Source organism: Blennius ocellaris, assembly GCF_963422515.1.
Source record: "Blennius ocellaris genome assembly, chromosome: 20".
Taxonomy (NCBI): domain Eukaryota; kingdom Metazoa; phylum Chordata; class Actinopteri; order Blenniiformes; family Blenniidae; genus Blennius; species Blennius ocellaris.
The window spans coordinates 14,268,279-14,281,688 of record NC_137669.1 but is presented as its reverse complement, the minus strand read 5'-3'; the positions used below and the strand labels follow the sequence as shown (position 1 = coordinate 14,281,688).

At 47.2% G+C, this 13,410-nt stretch overlaps 1 protein-coding gene across 1 annotated transcript in view; it reads right to left on the bottom strand.

The window, feature by feature from the left end:
- Positions 1 to 3,153: 3,153 nt before the first annotated feature.
- The window catches only part of clasp2 (cytoplasmic linker associated protein 2), a 48,737-nt gene continuing 38,480 nt past the window's right edge, over positions 3,154 to 13,410 (bottom strand). Inside the window, exons 29-43 of the mRNA XM_080515937.1 lie at positions 12,751 to 12,842; positions 12,605 to 12,668; positions 11,829 to 11,888; positions 10,971 to 11,134; positions 10,804 to 10,882; positions 9,138 to 9,281; positions 8,810 to 8,953; positions 8,596 to 8,702; positions 8,253 to 8,394; positions 6,472 to 6,667; positions 6,180 to 6,373; positions 5,943 to 6,071; positions 5,575 to 5,781; positions 5,323 to 5,439; positions 3,154 to 4,736 (exon numbers count right to left, since the gene is read on the bottom strand). Coding sequence (XP_080372063.1) covers positions 4,659 to 4,736; positions 5,323 to 5,439; positions 5,575 to 5,781; positions 5,943 to 6,071; positions 6,180 to 6,373; positions 6,472 to 6,667; positions 8,253 to 8,394; positions 8,596 to 8,702; positions 8,810 to 8,953; positions 9,138 to 9,281; positions 10,804 to 10,882; positions 10,971 to 11,134; positions 11,829 to 11,888; positions 12,605 to 12,668; positions 12,751 to 12,842 — 1,917 coding nt within the window. The 3' untranslated portion in view covers positions 3,154 to 4,658. The remainder of the gene's footprint in view (positions 4,737 to 5,322; positions 5,440 to 5,574; positions 5,782 to 5,942; positions 6,072 to 6,179; positions 6,374 to 6,471; positions 6,668 to 8,252; positions 8,395 to 8,595; positions 8,703 to 8,809; positions 8,954 to 9,137; positions 9,282 to 10,803; positions 10,883 to 10,970; positions 11,135 to 11,828; positions 11,889 to 12,604; positions 12,669 to 12,750; positions 12,843 to 13,410) is intronic.

The window sequence follows — 13,410 nt, the reverse complement described above, 5'->3', positions numbered from 1 at the left end:
TCCCCAGCGGTATTTTGGGAGTACTGCAACTTAAATAAAAAAAAACAATAAACACGAGTACTTTCTTGTTTTCAAACTGTATAATTCTGTAACCTCATATTTAAAAATCAACATATAACGTGACTGTTTTAGTTAAGATTCAGCATCGCAGAGACACGGACTGCACATTTGCATTCACCTCTACAGGCAGTTCAAGTCACAGGCCAACTATCCATCCATCTCCTGAACTCTTTTATTCTGGTCAGGGTTGCAAGGCACTGGATCTGATCCCAGTCAAATATAGACAAAGTTAGAGTTCATCCAAGACAAGTCCCAGTCCATTCCATCGCAACCACACAAACTTACATTCAACACTTATTAGCAATTTCACATGCTTGGATCTGATCCATAAAAAGAAATCAGGTGCCGACACAGGGAGTATATGCAAACTACACACAGAGAGACTCCAAAAACCCAGACTTGAACCAGGGATAATTCGTAAAATGTTGGGGGAAAACAAACAAAACGCACTAATATTTGTCCGTCTCCTCTTTACTCTACCTACCAAAGTGTCAAGCGAATAATTTTAAATTAGCAGTGTTCTGTTTTGCCCTCAGATCATTTTAAATGAGCCTCGGTCCAGAACTGACAGCATTTGTGGATCAGGGTCATCTGGTGTTGACAGACGATGGTTTCCGGATGTGTTTTAATGCAGTGCTGCCTCAGCACCAGAGGACAACAAACATCTAGTACCGACATTGAGCTTCCACACAATGATTTTCGAAACTCTATGAATCATTTGATAGTATTGTGTATGGGAGATCGCTCCATTTTTCTAAAAGGCTCATTCTATTTGAGTTTCTGACACTTTGCCATTCAATGTAATTGGTTACAAAAATCTTATCCAGCTGTTTTTCCAGTTGCTTTTGTTGCAATTCTTTTGGGTTGCGTCGCTACAATTGAACTGAAAATCCTTTTATTCCAGGGGCCACATACAGCCCAATTCCATCTTGAGTGGGTCAGACTAGTAAAATAATCATAACCTGTAAATTTAAAGTTTTTCTTTGTTGTGGCGTGGAGTATATGTGACGCAAAAGCCTATATTTTCACGAAACCAAACATTTACTAATAAAAATGACTTCAGTGCTTGATGAAGCCTATTTAAATACCTTCTGATGCAAAATACAGTGAAATCAAATGTCCCAAAAGTTGAGGTGTTGCATTATGGGTGTTTTTACAAACTCACCTGACAGCATGGCTGATTGCAATGAGGCAGTGATATTTCATGGTAGCATCACCAATTTCAGCAGAAATTTATCTTTTTTTTAATTTTTACAATTAGATTGATGGTTTGACGGCCAGATTGGAGCTTCTTGTGGCCTTTTTTGACCAACAGGCCTTATGTTTGAAACTCCTAGCTTAACTACTACTGAATTAGAGGTAAAAGTAATGGAGTTAAAAAAAAATACACAAAGGGAAGAACAAAAAAAAAAAGACGTGAAATATTGTTTTCCTTTACCTTATTTAGGTGCATCATCAATTGCAGACCTCAAATTTCACTTACATATATGAAATATGTGTGTTAATGTTCCACTGTGGTGACAGAGATAAAACAAAACAAAAACATGTTTTTTTTGCAATGATTACAGTAATATGAGTGTTTGTAATTCATTAATTTGTGCTACACACGCAGGTTATTGATTCACCCGTCCGGTGCCTGTGGACGAACAGTGTGCGGTGGACGGAGCCTCAGACGGACACCGGACCAAACAAGCACCGGCACTCCGGGGGGTCGTACCGTGAGTCGCCGCTGTCGTGCCTCTGAGGTCGGAAGTTTTCGGTGTACGGCTGCCAGAACAACATCTCGCCTGACAGCTGCTGGCGCCCCCTCTGTCCCCGGTTCTTCCCTCCCCCCCCACCACCACCACGACCACCACCACCACCCCCGGTTCTCAGTCACTGCTGCCTCCGCGGCTCCGCTCGGTACCGAACCGCTCCGCGCTCAGGCTCATGCTGCGTTCACGTCCGCTCGGAGAAAAGAGTCCAGCGCTATCTGAGCGCGCAGCTGCTGCTCCCGATACTTCTCCTTTCCCTGCAGCCTTCGGTCAATAATTACCCCGGAGTCGGACCCTGGACGTGGCAGGGAGTCAAGTCTCTTGGTGGCAAAGGTTTTTTTGTTTTTTTTCTTCTTCTCCGAGCAGGGTGAGCACGCTATTTTGGCCTGAGTGGAAGACCCGCCTCATGACTTCACCAAAGCCCCCCCCTCCCCTGTGAGCACAAATTTAAAAGCACCCAATAATTAAACAGCAATAGACATCCTTGGAAAAAATATACCCCCTCCATTATCTTACAGAAAAAAACTAAACTAAACAAACACCTGTGTCAATATGAATAGTCTACTTATAATCTGTGGAAAAAAGTTCTCCTACTTTCGCCTTGAATGATAGCTTCTTGAAATTCTTGTGTCCCTACAACATCTATCCATCTTATATATCCCACTCTATTAAAGGAGGGCAGGGTTGCGCCATCCCACCAACCGACCTTGAGAAGAACACAGAACTCTTAATCGCAATCAAACTGGACATGCAAGATGAATTAAAAAACAAACAACTTATATAGGACTTTTGAAGGATCCCAAAACTTGTGTGTGACTGACGGCTGTGCAGAAGAAGAGTTGTTGTTTTGAGGCGTTTCACCGCAGGCTCTTGGCAGCGAGGCGGGGTGAGGGCGGAGGTTGGTGTTACGGGTCAAACTGGTGCAGTGTCTGCAAGCCCTCTTTAGCTGCTCCTAAATTTACAGCCAGTGGATGAGATGCATGCATGAAATTCAGCACCCGTTTCTCAAGTGGCCTCGTTGCATAAGACATAAATGTTGTCTTTCCCGCCCCGTCTAGGAGAAGTGCACTTTATTAAGAAGTGCACTTTACACCGACTGCCCCTCTCACGGCTCTTCAAAACAAAACAATTTTACACACATAAATAACACATAGATGTTTGTTAAACGAAAACCAAAGACATGTTTTCTTTGCGAGATATGAAATGACACAGAAGTACAATCACAACACTCCTTCAGTGATCAAGCATGTGTACATAAAGAGTTCCCTCTGCCCTGCGTTGGTCAGTCACTCTTTTTTGTCCCCTGTAAAAATGGAAAGAGGCTCGGCTCATGATCTGTACAAGTTCTTTATTTTATTGTAAGCACAGCTTTTTGTAAATGCACGGAGAAAAACACAACAGTGTAAACTAGAACGTTACGAGGAGAGGAAGGAAAGAAAGACGCGACGGACAGGAGGGGAGGTGATGAGATGTGACTTTTTCTGAGCTGTAAAATTTAAAACTCGGCGGAGAGACGAAAAGAAAACCATAAGTGTGAGAGGGGGGGAAAAAAAGAAAAAAGAAAGAGAGAGATACTACGGCAGGTGCAACAGACAGAAAGAGAGGGGGAGAAAAAAACGAAACCCAAAATGATGGGCACAGGTGCGCGTGTGCACCCCCCTCCAGGGGAACACTCCTAAATGACATTGTTATTGGATATTCCATTTTAATATCATATATAGATACATATCCACTATGTGATAATAAGCCGTGTCCCGTTGCACTTCTTCTACTCGCTCCACGCGGCCCAGAAGTGACCCGATGGTTTCACCTGCGAAGGGTGGACGTCGTTCACACCGATTTAAAACCCAATAAAACGCCTCGTTATGAATTGTATTCCATGCATAGCCAAGCACGTTTACGCCTCGTCGGTAATCTCCAATCCGTGCGTGTGCTGAGAGCGGGCGTGACCCGCCGTGACTTCCTGGTCGTTACAGTGCAGGCTCGGTCAGTCGTTCGTACCTTTTAACGTTAATCAGCACTTTTTGTTTTTTCATTGACAGGATCATGTGCTGATGTGTGAGTGTGAGAGAGAAACCTCCAGGTATTTAAAAAAAAAAAAAAAAAAAAATCTACCGCAGTAAAACCTGATTTTGTAAAAGAGCTATGACACAATGTAAATTTACATTCCTGTCTACCTGGCCCCAACAGGGAAACAAAACCGTGTGATGATTTTTGACCCTCGCAGAAAGATGGGAACCATGCAGACGCACCATTTGTTCTTGACATCAAGACGTTTTTGGAAGGAGGGGTCGGTGGGAGGGGGGGGGGGGGGGTCTGTTGTGATGTAAAGCTGAGTGGACAGGAAGTGACAAACCGGTCTGGGTGGAGTATGTGGCTGCATGTCTGTTAATGTCTGTTCCAAGCACTGGGTTCAGTTCAGTCTGAGATCTGGGGGGGGGGGGGCGTCGTGTGGGGGAGGGGGAGGGGGGGTCCTTGGTAACAGTGAGGAGAGCACCGACAAGCCTTTCCTCTGCATCCTCTGCACCATGACTCCCATCTGTGACAAATTCATGTAGCTGTGTGTGTGTGTGTGTGTGTGTGTGTGTGTGTGTGTGTGTGTGTGTGTGTGTGTGTGTGTGTGTGTGTGTGTGTGTGTGTGTGTGTGTGTGTGTGTGTGTGTGTGTGTGTGTGTGTGTGTGTGTGTGTGTGTGTGTGTGTGTGTGTGTATTTGCTGCAAGTCGTTTGCCCCCGGTCAGACAGTGTTTGGGTCTGCGTGGAGGTGAACACGGGGCCAACATGTTTGATGTTTTGGTGGGCAGAGGTTGCCCCCCCCCCCCCGCAGCGGGGCGGTTTTCGGGTCTCCTATAGGCCGTCGGACGGCGGCTCGCTGCCGCTGGAGCCGGACTGGGCGCGCTTGATGTACAGATTCAAGAGCTTCAGCTGCAGACAGGAAGAAACAGACGGCGATGTGACTGCTGAACATACAGGAACAGTTCTAGAATATTTACAACAATTATATTGATGAACAAAGCTTTTTACAATTATTAAATCTAATCAAAGCAGAATTTTAAATCTACGGCCAATATTGCCCCCCCCCCCCCCCCAACAAACTTGATTTTAATGTCAGCTCAGCGATAATCTATTTACATTTGACAGATTTCAGTGACGTGGCTCAAACAAAACTTTGCCAATGTGTCTTGGAGACCACAATCATTTACAGGCGTTACAGCACCGAGGGCAGCAGGAACACAGAATCTGTCGCTGGAACTCTGTATACAAGTGTAATAAGTGACACGGAATCTAACTTCACTTATGTAATCCGGTTTCCTCAAGCTTCAGTGATTAAAATTAAGTGTTCTCACTATATTATTACTCCGGTGAAATGAGAAAAAAAATGTTGAGTTTTTGATAAAAAAATATCAGTTTAGGTCGAGAGAAACCAAGACCCGAGGTCTAAAATGACGATAAACTCTGATGTACAGTGTGAACGCGTGGAGCCACAGAACACAGATTTCTGAGCAGTCACCTTGCTGCTGGAGAGCTGGCTGAGGTGTGGCTTGAGGTCCTCTCCTATCACTGCGTAGATGGCCACCAGGCAGAACACGCAGGCTTTCCTCACACTGCTCTCAGAGTTGTCGTAACCCTGATCAAAGGGAGAACCAGAGTTAACGAAGCTGGAAAAAAAACGGGGGGGGGGGGGGAGCCTCTCGGTTCGGACGCGTGCGACTGTAATGTACCAAACGGGTCCAGGTCAGGATTTTCCCCGCCGCGGGTTTACCTGTATGAGTCCTGGCACTATTTCCGGCAGCATGCTGATCAGGCCGTCGCCGGGAATCCGCTCCACCACTTTGGTCTGCATCTTGATCGCAGCCAGGTTGATGGGGTAGTCGGCCGACTGGATGATGGGGCACAGCACCTTGATACACTGCTCCGGACTGATGGACAACGCCAACATGGCCGCCGTCTCCTCTGCTGCTCGGACCACCTACACAAACACAAACGCACTTGACTGAGCTCAAACCACGTTTTTGTTTCTCCATTGCGTTGATCTGCCAGAAATGCTGCAGCGGACAAACGAGTTCGATCCAGCCGAGCTATAAATAAACCAAATCTTTTAACGCCACGCCTGCCGATTTGTTTACAAACCTCCTTGTGAGGGTCTTTGTGCGCCTCCAGGGCCTTCATGATGGTGAGCTCCGCGTAGTTCTTGAACCTCCAGGGCTGCTTGCAGAGAATCTCCCGGAGCACCCGCAGAGCCAGCGTTCGGATCACGTGCTGAGTCGGGAGACATTCGAGACTGAGGATCAAAGGAAACAGAACCCGGCCGCCTCCTCCTCCTCCTCCCGCCGCCGCGGGACCGGGAGGGCGAGCTCCTCGCCGTACCTCTCTGTCGCCCATCGTCTCCAGCAGCAGCAGCAGGATGGTCTTGAAGTGCTCGTCCCACACCTGCAGGGTGTTCTCACGAATCAGCTTCAGCAGCTCGCACAGCGCCGCCTTCCTCTCCTCGATGCGCTCGTTGTGATTGGACAACTCTTTGAGCAGCTCGGCCACCAGCTCCGATTGGTCCAGGCTGCTGTCTGCTGGGAGACGGTTGATCGTGATCAGACCGTAATATCAGGATTTCTCATGTGTGTGTGTGTGTGTGTGGGGTGTTTGTAAACGGCGCCGTGCGTACCGTCCGTGACCTGCTCCGAGTCGTCCAGGCTGGTGTCTTTGCGGCCGTGTTTGAATGGAGAGTCGGAGAAATGCTCGCGGGCCCCTCGGGGGCTGGAGGTGAGCAGAGTCGTGTTGAGGAGCGACGTCTTGTTGTCCAGAGCCATGCGGCCGCCGTCCACCGAGTCCGAGACTCGCCCGTCTGTCCCGCTGCCTCCCTGCAAACAGACGTGGACCCGTGAGGCTCCTTTACAGTCAAATATGACGAAACACAAAATTCCTGGCCTGTTCCATGTGAGCAGGTCTAAAAAGTAACTTAGACGACCTCAAATGACCAGAATTTGTTGTTTTTAACCATTAAAAAAAAAGAAAATTGAAACCTTGGAGTCCATATGTTGGCAGCAAAGAGAAATCAATCTGACAAAGCAACTAACTGTTGAACATGTGCCAAACAAATAGCAGTTTCTGTTTATGCAATTGTTGATCTAACAGGAAACATTGGATGAATTTTTATTTGCCGACAGCATTAATGTCCTGAAGGATTAAACAGTGTGATACAGTGTGTGTGTGCGTTTATATTTACTCTCAAACCAAACCACAACTACTAAATGCTACTATCTGATGAGTCAGGTGCGCCGTGATTGGCAGGCCGATGACATGTGGGCCAGGTTGGATTTCAGGAGTGTCTCATGGGGGAAATGTCAGGGGGGGTCAACACATCTATACTAGAGTACACCACGTCCTTTAGACGCTCCGGAGGTATTAGCGAAGGACTGCAACCGGACCCGGCGTGACGTCCGCGCTCGTAAATCGGTTCTGAACCGGCCGACTATTGAGGCAGGCGCTTGAAAATAATCCGGCGTCGGTTCCCTGATTTACTAAACGGTGTGTGTTTAGTAAACAATGAACATGATTTTAGAAGTCAGTGTTTGGGGGATGAATTTCACCGCCATCGGCCCCCATTGACACCTGATGTGTGCTGCTCAGTTCCCACGCTGCCGGGGGGGTGGGGGATCAGATGTCACGGTCTCATATAGCGCATGTGTATGTTCAGCCTCGGTAAACATAGAGGGAGGAGGACCAACTTTGGGTTGCGCCGAACACACTGTTGACATAGGTTCGAATTAAATATTGTCTGTTGCTTTGTCATAAAAACGCAAAGTTAGACAGAAAGTCGTGATTAAATAGGGCTGCTGCTAAAAGATACGTTTGAATTTACAAGAAGAAATCACCGTTTCCTTTCAATAGGTGATGTAGAGCAGCTGGTGCATTATATGGTGGTATACGGTCAAACTGGCACCTCGAGTATTAAAGCTAATTGTGATGAATTCAACAATGCCGCCGCCTCAAGCGTATCAGTGTTTCTCTGATAACGGCAGCCGGCGTTCTTTGGATTTCATGAAACTTTTAAAATACATTTCGTATCGTGATATCTTTTAATTGTACCTCCTGAAATGTGACACACGTCGCATCATCAGATTCCTGCCAAGACTCAATAATATTGACGAGATCGCATGGATTTCTATAGAATGGTGAGAGCATTGTGAATTTGTGTGACGTTTTTTTATAGCTTCAGCAGTGTTGAGGCAGATTTTGGGTAAACGACTTGCCCCGAAAAAATGTTTTGTGATGATTCATAAAAAAAAACTACGTTACGTTACAGAACTAGAAAATTGGAGGTAAAACCATAGATCTTGTAGTATGTCACAAAAACAACTCATGAGCAGAAGCTGTTGAGCTCCAGCAGCTCCTGACCAGCTGTGACACACGTGAGCCCCCTCCCCCCGGCCTCCTCCCACTCACTTCCTCTCCTTCTCGCCGCTGGACGGGGTCGTTCATGTCTTCTTGGCTGCGAACGCTGAAGTTCTGGATGGCCTCGGTGACGCCCTTCAGAGAGCTGTAGATGTCCTCAGAGTTCATGTTTTCAGTGTCATAGTCAAAAGCACTGCACAGAAAAAGGGTCGTATTTGTTAGACGTCTTTCATGTAACAAGTTGCACATTTAAAAAAATGGCTGTAATTTTCTTACTCATGTTTATAAGAGCACAATTTCAAAATGCAGAACCTCAAAGTTTGTCCTTTTCTATTGAGCAAGTATCTGAATGGCGCCGTGTGTGGCGGCGGAGGAGGAGGAGCAGCGGCATTACCTTGGTGAAGGGGTGTTCTGGGAGGTGTTAGTAGGGGAAGTGACGGGACTGGACCAGCTGGCTGGCGATCGGGGGGTGTGGCGAGTCAAAGGGCTGCCCATTGGTGCCTGAAAAGGTGAACCAAAAAAACAAACAAACATTAACTCCACTGGATAAAGTTTGACAAGCTGCAGCATCATAACCCCCCCAGGACAGACACTGGACTGAGCTTTACCTGAGCAACGTTGCCCGTGTTCTTGAGATGGTTCTGGAGGAGCTTGGTGGCGCCGTCCTGAAAGGTTTTGGGCAGAGCCGCCAGCAGCATGGTGAACTCAGGGGTGTTGAGCTGGAAGAGGGAGATCAACACCGACTGGGCCGCCTGTTACACACACACAAAAAAGTAAACGTGATATGTTGGCATAATACAGAGGAATTCTTTTGCTTTGCGAGTCTATTCTTTCTTGTTAAAGCTTTTTTTTTTTGTGCTGCTGGGTGTAATATATTACTTTTTTTTTTTAAACCAGTAAATCTAAAACCAGACATGCACAATGGTGCCTCAGTACCTTTCTGACATCCGAGCTCTTGGGTTCAGTCGTCCAGGTGATGATGCGAGAGACGGCCAGCCGAGTTTCGCTGGAGTTCACGAAGTCCGGAGGGTCCATCTGCAGCGTCAGCGTCTCGATGTACTTCAGAATGGCCACCTTCACCTGCGGCGCAAACGTGCACATTCATACACGGTATTGAGCGTGCCGGATCGACGGCAGTGAAAGTGCATGGCCACTATTTACCTGCAGAAACAACAAATACATTAACAACAAAGCTACAAACACAAGTATGAAGAAATGAACAGCGATGTTTTACAGTCAGCCGTACAACCACAACAGATTGTGCATCTCCTGCTGGAAAAAAAAAAAAAAAAAATCAAACGAACTGATTTGTCAGTGAGAGAAGATTAAAATACATCCATGGACATGCTTTACAAAGGAAGAAAACAAAACCCAGATCATTCAACATGAAAGTGATGAGATAAAAGATGATCCGATAGAACCAATATCGGTCAACATTCACCGCACGCTTTGAAAATGCCACAACGGACTCCTCCCTGACTTTTCCTCCGAATCTCAACATCAACACCTCGAGGGCCAGAAACCTCCTCCAAAAAAAAAAAAAAAAAAAAAAAAAAAAAATCACTCGGCAGCATCCGGCGCGCCACATTAATTGCTCCCCCCGGAGCGCACTGACCTGGGAGGACTGGCTCCAGGCGGCGGCCTGCTCGTCTAGAGAGCAGGCGTGGCGCCGCGCTCTGGGGGGGAACAATTTTACCCCGGACCCTGCCCTGCCTCGCCCCCGCCCGCAACACGAGCTCCGCACAGGCTTCAGAGAGAGAGAGGAGAAGCACCGCGTCAATCAACGGAGAGAGAGAGAGAGAGAGAGACAGGGGGCAGGGGAGGGGAGGGGGAGCGGCCAAGGGGGGGTGAGGGGTGAAGGAGGGGAAGATGGGTGTAAGTAGTGGGAGAGTGGAGGAGATTAAGCTGCCGGCTGGACTAAAACTGGAAGGCATTAGTGGGGGGAAAAGTCCACTTACAACGCAGCGCCGCTTGCTTGTGCCACATTATTTCGGCCCAGAGCTGCAAAGGCATTCTGCTTTCTGAAGCTCCGTGTAACAAGTTTGCAGGCTGGATAATAGTGTGCCAACAGTCTTGTGTCTCAAAAATAGACGTTTCAAGCCACAGAGTCACCGGAGATTTGGATGCGGATTTCAAGCAGCGACTACTTGTACCTCGACTCTTGACAATAAAAAAAAATGTCGTGGAAGATGTGGAGCTGGGAGAGAGAGGGAGACGGGGTGAGGATCACTGGAGGAATGAGAGGAAACGGGGTCTAATATCAGGCAGGAGATAATAGGAGAGGAAGAGTGGGAGAGGAGTGCAAGGAGCTGAAATTGTGAGGAAGACAAAGAAGGGACAGGGTTGCTTTTTTTTTTTTTTTTAATGGATAAGGAGTTTGCGGAAGAAAGCTTGAAGGTAAGCCAGCTGAGTGGTGCGATCACTCGGTAACCAATCACAGCCCGGGATTCAAGGTTTCGGGGACGCAGAGCCGGCATGGAGTCATATCGGTGGAGCGGTTACCATGGTGACGGCACCTCTGAAGCTCCAGCTTCGCGTGCATGCTTCTCACCCACTTGACTCCATCACACACAAACACGCGCGAGAGTTTACAATGTTTTACCTTGAGGTTGGGCGTCTGAGTCTGATCCACAGTGAACCTCATGAGAATCGTAAACTGGAGGTCATTTGGAAAAGATTCTCTGCAATCGGGAACAAAAAAAAAAACACGACAGTGTTTTACTTCATCAGTGCATATAGCAAAAATAAATATACGAGTGTGGCGCCCACCTCGTGATGTCCAGCGCTCTCTGAACTTTGGCCTGTACGGAGCCCAGCAGGTCGGCTCCCATCTTCTTCAGCAGCTGTGTGAGCAGCACAAACAACCAGTCCTGCAGGTCGTCCTTGTGGACCAGGATGAAGTCGACCAACGTCTCCAGGAACATGCTGAACACCTGAGCACACGCACGGGGACACGGCTTAGGTTCCACATGAGGCGGCCGTCATTACGTTTACATGCTTCAAAGCAAAGCACTCGCACATGCAGACCAGTTCTGATTCAGCAGCGTCTCGAGACGGGATTCTGCCGTTGTTGCAGCAGCGTGGCGATCATTCTCAATTAAGAAATAAATCACCCGTGATCCACAGGATTGCTATTAAGAGTCAACCGCACTGCTATTTGATGAGAACTGTTCTGTGTTGTGACGTCTACATGCCAGGTATCGATTAAAGCAGGCCAGTGGAGTCACATTGTTAGTATCGAGTTTGTCAGCTTGGTGAACTCGTCACTCAAAATCGGATTAATAAAGCAACTTCTGATCCAAACATAGTAATGGTAATAGGCCAAACTTACTCTCTACAGAGAGTTCCAGAGTTGGTGGTGGCACAAAGAGGAGAGAGAAAGACATCTGTTAGCGTCCTGACAGTGTGGACTCGCACTTAAAGCAACCTTTAATCAGATATTCACACATTTACTTGAGCATTCTCAACCAGGTCAGAACCACAACATAGAAGATATTGAAGATGTCTTGAGCATACAAAAAAAAAAAAGACTCAATAAAAGATGATAAAAAACAAAGTGAGGAAGACGTTGGTTTTTTGGGGAAGACAGATGAAGGCAGGAGAGAGATCCACGGTGAGATGCGGTACCTTGAACGAGGCTGAGCTTATACCGGATTCTGCCGTGCCGTACACCCTGCCGGAGTCTCGCTGAAATTCATCAAATCGTCAGACGTCAAACCGAGGGGGGAGGGAGGGGGGAGGGGCTCACACACCTTACGACATGTGTGAGGCAACGGAGAAAGTGGAGGTGTTAGGCAGGGCGGACCGCAGCGCGTTAGTCAGAGAGAAGAGCTGGCAGCCCAGACGCCTGTATGTGTGTGTGTTTTAAGTGCATTTTGAGCTGCGTGCGGTCAGTGTCGCTTCAGACTGCAGGGGAGAAGAGGAGGGGGGGGTGGCAGTGGCACAGCCGACGAACCGTCGTGAACAAGTGAGAGGACAAATCCAACAGGACGGCGGAGAGCATCAAGTCACGCGCAAAAAAACCAAAACAAAAAACGAGGTGCGGCATGCCGTTAGAGAACAGTCCCGTTTGCACGCTCTGCATGCCTGTGATGGTGTTCCAGTGTTTGTGTCAATCTGAGAACCGTTTATCCCGTCTTTTTCTCCAAAGTCAATATAAAAGAAAAAGTCCATTTTTACCACCTGTGGTAGTTGGAAGTGGGTTTGTACTCAAAAGACTTGACGTCTTTGATGTTTTGGCAGAATCCGGTACAGTGAGGTAGGGTGGGATAAACAGGATTTTTTTTTAAAATAAAAGTGAAATAAAAAGTGGGTGAACAATGAAACTTGGTGAAATGATTTGTGTGTAGAAGTGCTCTGGGTGTGTGGGTTTGTGTGAGTACCTGCTCCGCATGCATTCGTACCTTACTGTGGGGGTCGGCGAACATCCGAGTGAAGATTTCACACAGCCTCTTCAGCTCGACGCGACTGCGGACGAAAATGACCCGACACGAGATCAGAAACGGCGGCTTGCATTCGCGCGACACTTCTGTCCTGTCACGTGACCGACCTGAGGGTGCGCTGGTTCTTGAGCAGCGCCTGCAGGCCCAACAGGCCCTCCTTTCTCTCGGACCAGTTGGCACTGGCACAGCGGTTGAGCACCTGGAGGAACGACACAAGGCTCACCTTTAACTGGCAACACATGTCGGTTTAAGTCAGGGGTGTCAAACATCCCAGAGGATCTAATCTGGCCCGCCATGTGATTTTTTTTTATTTATTTTTTTTAAGTATTAATATGAAAACTGACAGAGGCTGATCTAAAAACACTAGATTGTCAGAAATGACATTCAAAACCACCCGTGGTCAGAATTTGACTCCCGACATTAATGCATCTGTGGAGGTCACGTAACGCAACACCTTTCACAATAAAACAATGAGTCCAACTTATGTGAAATGATACTTTAGACTCGTAAACTCAGAAAAATGTCCAGATGATGACAAATTGTTTTAATCCTGAATAAAAGTACGATATCCAGATACAGGTGGCTGAGGGTTTTTTTTTGTAAATATAATAATATCTGATTTCCTTTAATAGGTAAATTTCAGAATAGACTGGCAAATTGTTGCAGTTACAAAAGAATCAAAAGAAGGAAAGACTTTGCATGAGTCCATATCTGCAGTTTAATATGTTATGTTTGACTCGTTCGGCCCTCCAGAGGTCAGATTAGGT